General features: G+C 40.0%; 1 protein-coding gene across 10 annotated transcripts in view; it reads left to right on the top strand.

The window, feature by feature from the left end:
- Positions 1-12,237, top strand: part of SLIT2 (slit guidance ligand 2) — a 324,610-nt gene that overhangs the window by 271,255 nt on the left and 41,118 nt on the right. For 5 of the 10 annotated variants that reach the window (XM_045834199.1, XM_045834201.1, XM_045834203.1 and 2 more), the window contains 4 exons: positions 4,108-4,232; positions 4,361-4,458; positions 5,711-5,850; positions 9,915-9,941. In XM_045834199.1, the coding sequence (XP_045690155.1) occupies positions 4,108-4,232; positions 4,361-4,458; positions 5,711-5,850; positions 9,915-9,941 (390 nt within the window). The remainder of the gene's footprint in view (positions 1-4,107; positions 4,233-4,360; positions 4,459-5,710; positions 5,851-9,914; positions 9,942-12,237) is intronic. The other 5 variants (XM_045834202.1, XM_045834204.1, XM_045834207.1 and 2 more) reach the window with 1 other exon arrangement.

Raw genomic sequence — 12,237 nt, forward strand, 5'->3', positions numbered from 1 at the left:
GGACAGGAGGCTAAATGACCAGCTCTGTTTTGCCCGTGTCTGTGTTCCATTTGGGCAAACAAGCAGAGGTAGACAGTGTTTCTCCTTTTTGGTAAACCACACGTGCTTTCCCCATCACCCTCCCTTCTTTGGAAGTCTAGGAAGAGTGTCAGAACTTGCTGCGGCTCTGTGCGAGCTCTCACTGTTTTCTGTGCTCAAGCATTCATTAGCATCTCATTTAATGCTTAAACCAAGCCCTTGAGATGGCTGCCAGTATTCTCCTAACGCCACACACTTAAGTGACAAATCTAGGTTGCTAATTTGGGCTGATGGACTTCAGAGTTTCTGTCCAACATTATCATGCATTATACTAAAAGACTTTTCTAATTCCTGCCCCTTAGACATCTTTTCCCTGGGGACTAATCAAGTTTGCACAGTTCAGCAAGTGTTGGCTTGCCTCTAGAGAGCTGTGCAAACTCTTCCCCATTTCATTTTTACTTTTTTAGCATCTCCCTTGAACTCCGATACTATCTCCTTATTATAGAAACAGATTCAAGATGTCATTCCTTTTGAATACAAACTCCGCAGGAGAGGATCTCAGAGAAAATGTCCTGGGTGGAAAATGAATTATAAGTTGGAGGCTAACAGAAGACAGAAGATAGTCTTGAAAGAGGAGCCAACTATGGGTGGGCAGATGAATAAGAGGAGACACTCAGATACAAGGGACAGTTGACCCTTGAACAACATGAGTTTGGTCGGTGGGTCCACTTACACAGGAATTTTTTCCCAGTAAATACCTCGTGCTGTTTTCTGCCTGCAGCTGGGAGTCTGAGGTTGCAGAGAGGAGACTGTGTGCGGTGACCTGCCCGTTTTACGGATGGGATTTCATCATGTGCATTCACTGCAGGTCCTGGAACCAACCCCCCACAGTTACGGAGAGACAGTTTTAAGTTTGGGGAGAATCAAAAGTATCTGTGGATTTTCAACTGCTCGGCGGGGTTCAGTGCCCCTAACCCCCCAAGTTGTTCAAGGGTCAACTGTAGTTCCAGTGGATTAGAATATAAAAATAAAAAGATTTAGGTAAACCGTGTAGGTGTATAAATCACATCATAAGAAGGATGTTTAGTTGGGTGGATTTGCAATCAGAATAAATCAGGAAAGGGAATTAAGGTGTTTGGACATATCGGAGGATGCTGCTATTTGGAATTTATGTAACTTGCAAACACCTTTTGAATTGCCCTTTTCTTAAACTTGAGTACTAGGAATAAATAATTATCATTGAAGCACTGATTTTCGAAGAAGGATTTTTAAAAAGGAGAAGCAAATAGGATGCTACGCATTGTAATCCACTTTACCAACCCAAAGGAGTTCGAACTGAATAGTTTGCTGTATTCGCCAATCTTGATGTCGCCAAAAGGGTTCGTGGGTTTAAGAAATTGTCAGAAGAGGCCTGCGTACATGGTAAATGTGATTATTTTGATTCCTTTCGCTACACTGAATGCATTCAAGAGGACAACGATCCCCCTTTGTATTCTAATAAGAATTTCCAGCTAGAAAATAATTGAGCAGGTTTAGCTATATTGGAAGTCAAAGTAGAGAAATTAGATAGTGCTTATTAATCAGATATGGTTCAGTGGATAGTTATTAAATAAATCTTTACCGTTCGGTAAATTGGACAGGCACTGTTTCAGCCTGGCAATTTGGTTACCTGCCTATTCTATTAAATTGTTCAAAATGTGCCCATGAATCCAGGGATTTTTTTTTCTAAAACAATCTCTAGCTTCTCATTTAAATAATCAAACATAGTTTTCAAAAGCTGTCACATTCCAGAGAATACACTTAGAAACGGTCCACCCTGAACTCCTCTATTGAAACCAGCCTTACAAGGTTGAAGGCCCAGAAATAGACAAAAAGACCATCTCTGTCAAGGCCTTGGGCAGCGACCAGGCGGACGTGTCCAGCCCTTGCACTTGCTGACGCGCCGTTCTGCTGTGTGCATTCTTAGCTGCTTTAGCTTACGCCTTTGTTCAAAATTAGATTTTTTTTCTAGCCTAGCTAAAGGATCCATTACCAGTTAGGTATTTTCTTTTCTATTGCTGATTCTAAGTGTGATAACTCCAGCAAATACAAAGCCATTTATTCTAGACTATTACAATAATTTAACTTGTAGCTTGAACCTAACTGCCACTATTCATTTCTGCAATATTCTTAATAGCTAAACTATTGTTCTTAATTGATCAATAAGTTGGGAGGGGTGAGTGATTGAATTTCTATGAGGATTGCTTCAGTGTTAATCCCAGGAATTTTCCAGCTGTTATTTGATACAGAGACCGCATTTGTTGTTTTGATTACCAAGAAAAACGGAAGGGGACATTGGCAGGGCCTCCCTTAATGCCTGCGGGTCACTAGGTGCAAACACTACGCCTTCTTAGCGCTTCTTAGCAGAACTGCCATCCATTTCAAGTGGTGAAAAAGCAAGAGACATCTCTATATTTCAGTGTTTTCATTAGCAGGAAAACTGAATCATATAGAAAACGATCCTGTTTTAGATTTTACCCCAAAACCATTATATGTGAATGGGCTGGCATTTCCCGGGGCAGGGGGGTGGAATGCTGAGCTATGCAGTCTTCATGGCCACCCTTTCTCCCTCACATGAGTTTCCGTCAATAGTCTAAAATCTCACGGGCATGAACTCTGATCTGTAGAGAAATGAAAAGGAGTTTATATGAGCAGAAGTCACACAACTGCTGGGCTGGAGGTCCCTTAGAAGGGTACAGCGGTCACATGCTATGCAATTGACTTGGTAACTTTGCCAGAAAAGATGTGCGATCAAGCCCTGGCTGGCGTAGCTCAGTGGATTGAGCGCGGGCTGTGAACCAAAGTGTCATAGGTTCTATTCCCAGCCAGGGCACATGCCTGGGTTGCAGGCCACGGCCCCCAGCAACTGCACATTGATGTTTCTCTCTCTCTCTCCCTTCCCTCTCTAAAAATAAATAAATAAATCTTTAATAAAAAAGATGTGCAATCAAAAGTGCAGCTGGAAGGATTGTTGCTGTTTCAATGAGGATAACGTATTTCAGGGAGACTGGCGATAGCAGAACCAAAATTAAAATATTTGTGTTTTATACCTAAAGATGTCACCTTGACAGAGTGTCCTCATCTGACAGATGCCAAAAGGCAGTCCAGCGAGCTCTCACCAACAGTGCAGAGAGCAGTGTGGGGGGAATGTGATATTTTGGAGGATGGAACAATTGCTACACTAGTAGCCATTTGTAGATGAAATATGTGGAAGCAAAGGAAAATGGCTGCAATGAAATCGGCATTTAATCCAAACCTATTATAAACCTCGGATTTTTTAAATGTATTTTCCAAAAAGCGGGATTGCAGGAAGAGGTCATTTCGATGGAAAGTCCTTCTGGGAGAGGAAGATAAAGACATTTCCCCTATTGCGTGCCTATGCTAATGTGCCGACACACTGAACCAAAAGGGTGTCAGGGAGGATGTAACAGATCCTTTGTAACAAATAACCCTTTGTGGTTTATTTCCGCATGCGTAAAGGTGGTGGTGTTTTGTGTCTCCTGGATGGCATAACGCTACTGAGCTAATGTTGTTGGGGCAGGTGCATACTATTTTATATTTAATTGATGGATTTATGTTTTAACGGATGAGTTTCTACTTATTCATAAAATTCACCGGCCCATGGCCCAGTGTGCACACACACGCTCACACAGTCCTCTCTGGGATGGTTGACGTGCATGTCCGTGACAGCTGGCCGAGTTTAAGGTGCAGTCAGTCCCGTGGAACTCAACCACAGAAGCTGGTCGTCCGTGAGGGGATTGAGCCTATGACATGGGCGTCATTAGCCCCAGAGACTAACCTCTTAAATCAAAACCCAGAGCCCCACTGTGACGTCAGGGAGTCTCCCCACCCCTCTCAGGGAGAAGTCTGCCTGTGACACTCTTGAACCTCATGTGATAATGCTGATTTCTGGTTTTGTCATGCAGGAGACTTACCTACAGATATGTGACCAGTGACTTTTATACAAAATGTACTGTGACACTAAGGCATTGAAATAACTTTAAGTAAACTAAAATCGTACCAGTTTCTCATATTCTTTATTAATTGCAGGTCCCGTGGATGTGACCATTTTAGCTAAATGTAACCCCTGCTTGTCGAATCCGTGTAAAAATGATGGCACCTGTAACAACGATCCAGTCGACTTTTATCGCTGCACCTGCCCTTATGGTTTCAAGGTAAGTGGAAGCTGTGATAGGAGCCGTGGCCTGAAAACGTGCTTCCTCTGGTGGGTCTGCCTTCGTGTGTTGTGCAGACGACTAACACTTGATTTGCACTCAACTCTGCTCGGCCGTTCCTTCTCCAGGGGCAGGACTGCGATGTCCCGATTCACGCGTGCATCAGTAACCCGTGTAGACACGGAGGGACCTGCCACTTGAAAGAAGGAGAGAAAGATGGATTCTGGTAGGTCATTCATCAGTCTGCGACCTGTGTCAGGAGGATTGGAGCAAGAAGCCAACAGGCATTTTCTTTTTCAAATCCAGGAAGATTATTTTTAAAAGAATGCCAGAAATCTGTTCATAAGGACGTCACGTATGAGTCCCTCTCTGAGATATTGCACTATAAAAACAAATGAAGATGTTACAGTAATTTCAGCTCAGGAATCTACAAACATCAGGAAATTTGCACATGCACACATTATGATTAATCAAGTTAGATTAGTTCAAGACAAAGTGGTGGCTCTATTATGCTAATTAATAGCCAGCTAGCCTCCCACTGCAAGTCATATATTCATCTGTTATCGTGTGTATTGCTTAAAAGACAGTGTGTAGGTTCCACTGAAACAGAAAATTAATGATTCCTTTCCAAGCCCCAATATGAGTAGAAAACCATGCTGTGAACATTTTTAATCTGGAGTTATTTAATCATACAGTACAATTACTTCAGATGTACTTCATGAATTATGAAATAGAGTTCTTATAATGACACTAATAATTTCACATATGAATGCTAATGTACTACTAAAGCTTATTAGAAATATCACTTTTTATAATAAATGGGCTTTATTTCTGCATTCTGTTGTGAAATTGTCTCTTTTTCATCAAGGCTTTTCAAAGATTATTCTGATGCCTATCAAGATGAAATGTGCAATGCTTTATGCCAGTGAAAAAAATTGCATTTGTTGAGATGTAAAGAGAACATTCACATTTTATAATTGCAAGGAACAAAAGGTTTTCTTTTCTTTTTTTGTTGGTGTTTACTTTGAGACATCAAGAGCATTACACATAAGGAAGTGGGTGTCGTTGTTTTTTTTAAATCAGAACCAATTCCTCCTCACTTATGAACAAAGAAGCATGAATTGTTTTATTAGAGCATCACTTGAGACTTACGTAAAGTTGCTTGTGTTTTAGATCTGCAAGTGTATTGCATTTACTGACTCATAGGGCCGTGGGGCCACTTGCCATCTTGCAGCCAGAATTGATTGCTTTTCCAAATTGTTTCTGACTTGGAGGATATTACCTTAAATTGATGCTTACAACATGTCACTTAAAAGCATTTTAAAAATCAGTTTCTTGTAGTTAAAAGTTCTGTGATTCATGAGTGTACGTAGGTTTTCCCCCAATATTTAGACCATATGGTTTTAAAATGCGGGGGGGAGGGTATTTTTATTTGTTTTGTTTTGATTTTTTTACTTTCTTCCCCCTTTGGCGGGCAGGTGTATTTGTGCTGATGGATTTGAAGGAGAACATTGTGAAATCAACGTTGATGACTGTGAAGATAATGACTGTGAAAATAATGCTACATGTGTCGATGGGATTAACAACTACACATGCCTTTGCCCACCTGAGTACACAGGTAGGAAGAAGTGGAAGTGGTCAGCTGTCAGTCCGTGTTTATCTGAACACATCACGGGCACTCCGCTGCATGTGTTTAGTAAACCACTGTATTGTGTAATAAATGCTAGGTGTTTGAGAAATTAGATGTAGTGTCAATAACAGATGGCGTTAACGATGTTCTCAGCCAACCCAATGAAAGACCCGCCAAGCTCAGTTACCTGTCATGCCATGCTCTCCAGCAAAAAAGGAGTTATCATACTGAAGCTATTAGTCTCACAATTGAATGACATTGCTATACAAAGCATGTTTCCTGTGCAACGCAGCCCACTAATATATATGTGAAAAGAGGCACTTCTTTACCTAGTCAAAACATAATTAAGCATTTGAGATTGTATCCATTCTTGTTCTTCACTAATGAGTTATTTTTTCCTCTAGTAACTAATATTCTTTAAAATAAAATACAAATGGGGAAATATTAAGCACTTTGAATAATCTTATGAGAACATCACCTTTTTTCCAACATTTTCTTTCTTGGGATGATAAATCTCCTAAGACTATTCAACCTTATTAACTTCTTCCCTGGATAAATCCATTTGCTATAAAGTCAACATCAAGTTTATAACTTGACTATTATATAAGACTATCTATTTTGATTTATTTTTGTGGCTATAAATAAGAAACTTCATAGTTACAATCTTATTTTCTTAATAAACCACTTAGTTTTAATTATGATACAGAAGGAGAGAATGTCATACATTTTATTCATAAGAAAAAGTGGAGCAGTAGTTTCTGTCACTCTATTTGAAGTTACCATTTTCATTTTGCTGGGTATTTTTCATTAACTGCATTTGTTTTCACATAATTTAATACATAGTTAAGAGTATCAGAGGGTAAAATAACTATGTAGGTGGCAAAGGTCAGCACCTCTAAACATGAAAGGTGAAAGCACAGCCATCTGATTCACTGTCTCAGGGAATTGTTGAGTAACCATAGAAATTTAAGCTTTCGTGGGATACCCAAACTTGGCATGTCACTCAGCACCTTTCTTTATGGTAAAAGGATAGGCAGAATAACAGGGTTTTGTTTGGACACCCAGGTCTGCACAAGGGCTGTGAAGGTGCCTTCCATGGCAGGACGTTTCATACCAGGGAAGCACCTGGTACCATATAAAGTAACACACTGCGTGTCCAGTAGAAATAAGAGCACGTTGTATTTACCAGTCTCTCTATTACATATTTGTAGCCCTTGGGCTCCCTCAGAGGCCGAATTTGAGCATTCTCTGATATTTGTGTTAATGAAGGACAGCAAGTCTGTTCAGCATGCACAGATAGATGCTGAAGTCCTTGGAGCTCCCCCCGGAATGGAGTTTTATTGGATGGGCTCGTTTAGACCTGTGTAAGAAGCCCAGTGTCTGCACTAAACCCTGTTACCTACATTCACCTAGGTAGAATAGCTCTCTTTTCCCACCGTTGTTCTAATCATTATAGTAGGAACTTAAGTCACTCAATCTTGGAGGTCTTTTTGAACCCATATATTCTGACCAGGACAAATTGGACCGAGGCATGTCAAGCACACCTTGCCTAGCCGATGAGACCCAGGTGCACAGCAACCAGGAATCGGTCTACACCCCCTTTGCGGTGACAACTACAGAAGGTGGCAGACTCTTCTGAGTTGGTGTGGAGGGTCCTCCTGCCTTGGCTTCAGACTTGCTGTACCTTATTCCTTATCCATTTCTCTGGAGTCTTTGTCTTATCTTCTCATTTGTCACGTTCCAAGCTCCCTTCTTCCACCCAGTCCTCTTGACCCCATGTTTTCTCCCCGCAAAAAAGATTCCGGTCAGTGCAGCCTCCTCTGAGAAGTATTTACAAAGCCTCATCTCTCTGTGCCAGATCTCTTTCTTTGAAACATCTGAAAGACTCAAAACTTAGCAAAACTACTGTTTAGCCAAAATGGGACATCTACAGACGCTGTCGTGGGGGAACTTGCCAAGACTATCTGTCAAGGGCCATTTAGCTCTCCAAAGGGACTGAAACTCCTTCAGTCTTCTTAAGCATAGCTATTGCAAATATCAGTTGCCTTGATTTCGGCAAAGTATAAACAAAAATACTGAGCTCAATAGAAACTTAAGAGCATGGAGATATTTCCGCTGTAACTGCGAGCTGAGTTTTGCGGGCCATGAAGAGTCTGACAATTTGGCATTAGAGCAAATATCTAAACGAGGTCCTTTTGTAACTCATCTATAAACTATAGCATTTGTGTCCATATGTGAAGTGAGCTCATTTACAAAATATCAAACAACCATCTGCAGATTTTGCAATCAGGGACACCTAGTGGCCTTTAATTATAGGAAAATATAAATTGGGCTCTGGAGTTTCATGTCCTCCTCCATCCAAGTCTGCAGTGAGGGAGGAATTTTCTTATAACGTGGCTGTATTCTTTTAGAGCTACGTTTGGAGTCCGGTTAATGAGCGTGAGATCCAGGGACAGAAACCCTGTACTGCTCAGGGAATATAATAATGTTGTCATTGTTTAAAAATCATTCAAGTCACAAGTTGCTTTCTGTTTGAAGATTTTTACTCCATACCCCAAAGGCATAAATGAAAATTTGAACTCCTTAGTTGGAACAAATAAAACCTCATGGAAAAAGCTTGTAAAATATTATGGGGAAAGCTTTTACATTTGGCATCCACGGCAAGAGTCAGAATGGACACACTGTCGTTAATGGAGGAAATTCAGGGATTTGATTGAGGTCGGATGGAGCAGTCCTTGTGTGATGGGCAGGCTCTAAAACACAACTACGAATATTCCGAATAAAAGAACCCGCCACTGGAAAATTTATTAAATTTATTGAAGCACTGTGGCCAGCACATCACAGGAAATAGTTATTGATTTATTAGAGAACAGAGCTATCTGCTCTTTTCTGCTGCAGGGATTAACAACATAAATTTTAAGGGCCAGTATTGTTCTTCGATGATCTAAGTATTGTTGTGCTTTCCCACGCTAATTATCAAAACTGTTGTTTTCTGTTTAATTCATTATTTGTTCCAGTTGTATGATATACAAATACATAGTTGCTGATTGCTGATAGTCTTCATACAAAATTAATTGTTGAGAAGTTTAATTCAGTACGCTTGTAAATTAAAATCACTACACTCAGGACTGAGTATAATTAATTTTTGAAAAATTCAATTCAGTATTATTTTAAATTAAAATCACAATGGTAAGGATTGAGCAAGTATGACTCCAGAATTGCTAAATAAAAAAAAAATTAACATTTACTTTAGGGTTTTAATTTTAGCTTAAGAGATTGCAGTTTTGATTTTTTTTATTTAAAAAATCAATGATTTTATCCTTTCTAAAACCAAGGTATTTCTTGAAGGAAAAATGTCAAGGAATTCCTGAAAATATATAAGCTCAAAACGTATAAAAATGAAAATCACAAATACAGCACCCCTGCCATGTTGAAAACTTGATGCCTTTTCTTAAAGTCTGGTGTGAATGTAGGTGTCAAATTGGAAAATGTGTTTTTGCATGATTCCTAAAAGTCCAAACCCTGGATCTACTTGGTCAGACTATGTTTTTGAAAGAACCCTATTCTCATGGGACCACATACAAAGATGATGCACAGTCGATCACAGTGTAACCCATGGTGTCACTTAATGAGCTCACAGAAATTCAGTAAATGAAAGTTTCCATCCCAGCTGGGCATGTAAAGATGTAGAATACATTTTGTGGAGAATATTCAGAACTCTTTGTTTCTACCTTGTGCCATTACCTCTTTGTTTTTCCAAGTCTCCAATGCCCACACACAAACCACTAAGTGCACATGTTAAAAAATAAGGCTGGTGGTTAAGTCACCTGCTTTAGACGCAGCTCTCTGGCTCCCCGCGACAGGCTTTGCCTGTTGCCTTGTTTCCTCCGTGTCTGTGCGCTTGGCCGGCCGTAGGTAAGACATGGAAGCCTCGCTTCACTTTGCCTTCTCGCCCTTGGCCTCTCTGTTGTTAAATGCATTAGCTTCCTGTGCTCTGCTGTTGTATCGCAATGTAAAAAGTCTTTTGTCTCTTCTGTCTTTGTCGCTGCCAGCTGCTAATCTGAATGAGGTGGAAAAAGGTTAGTTGCCTTTTAAGTCTATTATGATTTTTTCGTTTCTGTTTCCCTCTTTCTTTTAAAGATTTCATTACTGTTGGAATGTTGACATGGTAAAAGGAATGGTGACAACATCTCAAATTAATGTGTCCAATCAGCCAGGCAGATCTCGGGTGGATGAGTAGCTGTGCCAAACGCTATAAAAAGGGCGTCTGAAATGCGCTTTCCCAGTTTCTAGAAGGCTGTGGAAGAAACCTCCTGAGTGGGAAGAAGGGTGGCCAAAAAGAAAGACTAACAGTTTCTACTTTCTACTTTTCTGTGTGCTTTTACTTTTAAAAAATATTGTGTATTTTATTAATTATGCTTTTACTTTTTTAAAGATATCATGAACATGAATTATTTTTACAATGAAAAATACATATCATTTATAGTACATCAGATAGGGTATAGATAGAAAAAATGTTTCTATCTATAGTGGGAAAAATGTGGGAAACATTCTACAGTGGGAAACATTTTTCCCACTATTGAAGTGGGAATTTTTCAATAACATTAAACTAATATCTTTAGTAATTTGAAACAGGAGAAATATTGAAAAGTGTATACATTTATTAGAATATTTTCGAAAGTAAATATTATAAAACCCAAGAGGTTGACTTATAAAATGACATTGTCATATTCGTATTATATTATATCATGAATACTGTGCAGTATTTTTAAAGCATAAGAACTGTATTTAATCATTGATATCAATATGGTCCACCCAGCTCCCCAAATACATCAGGGGCCAGGAAAGGAAGTCCTAGAACTGATTAAGGCAGTAGGCACATTCAAGGAATCATTATGGAACCTTTGTGAAATGTTATCTTGAAGATTTAGAATTAGTACTAATAACACTGACTGGGTTTTCACTCATTCCATTGACCAAAAGTCTTCAAGTGCCAGGGGCAGGCACAGCACCATGTAAGGAGCCCAACACATGCTTGTCTTGACAGCTGCGGTTGTGTGTGAAGCATTGGTACTAAGAGTACACAGTTGACGTAGGTACGTTAGATGGCAGCTCACCCTGTCCCCTCTTGCTAAGAACTTCATTTCCTTCTGTTGCATTGTTCGGGTGATTTGCTGTGTTTGGCCACTTACTCTTACTAGGTGCGGAATTAAGTTGAAAAACTGGTTTCATAGTTTAAAAATGTAAAAATACAGCCTGGTCAATTCTCTGCGGATTGATGAGTCCAATACCGTTTTTAGTCAAATGTCATCCCTCCCATTTACAAGCACTAAAGCAGCTGGCGGTCGGAGGCAGGGATGCCCAGGGTCTGACTGTGTCTCAGAAACATGATAGCAATTACTCTGTCCTAGGAATGTGCCCTTAAACAGCTCCATATATTCTCAGGGGCCAGCTTGGCGGTGTGATAGTGTTTTAAATCACCACGTGGTTTTGTGTGTTGACTACATTTCCTCCTCATGTTGTAAAAGATGTCTTTTATTTCCGAGAGTCCGCTACTGACTGAATTTGCTTTTAAAAGCAGTCAAACCATTCTCTATTTTTTAATCCAAAGCTTAACTAGAAATGAAATCCCAACTTCTTGATAACATTGAGGGTAAATTTCTTAAATAAAAAGAGGTTCTGTCATTAGCTGGGATATGGTTAATTTTAAAAATTCCCGTAGATATGAACAGTAAGGATTTGAGCAATAACTTGTACAAAACAGTGAGAAAACACTTACCCAGGGATTCATACCCTGTAAAAAGGGGTCCAGATATGAGCCTCAGTCTAACTGACCCCAAGGCATGCACGCTAACTTGGGGGCTTGCACTGGAACCAGTCCCCCCTTGCCTGCTGTCCTCCAGCCTCAGGATGCTCGTACACCCCACAGGGGCTCCAACTAACCCGTGGTGCCAAACAAGCTCTTCTTTTGCTGTCCCTTCAGCTTGCCACACAGACTGGCCCCTTTTGTGCGTTTGAAAAGAGTAAAGGTAGCTGCAAAATTCAGGTGTAGGCAAGCAATCTGTTTTATTTACACATGAGAAAAGCAAGAAAGAGTCTAATCAATGCCTGTATAATTAATTCATTAATGTCCCTGATGACTAGACTACTCTCCCTCACTGAGGGCAGGTGGGATACTGGTGAATTTGCATAGCTAATGGGGAAAGCTCAGGTGTCTCATCCTAATATTTATCAAGTCCAGGACCCCTCCCAGTCTTGTTTATTTTTGTTTTTCCTGCAACGTAGGGATAACGATATTTTCCCAACTCATAGATATTTCAGAATTACATGGAAGAACATGTGGGAAAACACTTTAAAATGTTACATGCCTATTGC

This window comes from Phyllostomus hastatus, unplaced genomic scaffold (assembly GCF_019186645.2).
Source record: "Phyllostomus hastatus isolate PE091 unplaced genomic scaffold, TTU_PhHast_1.1 phas_contig_196, whole genome shotgun sequence".
Taxonomy (NCBI): Eukaryota; Metazoa; Chordata; class Mammalia; order Chiroptera; family Phyllostomidae; genus Phyllostomus; species Phyllostomus hastatus.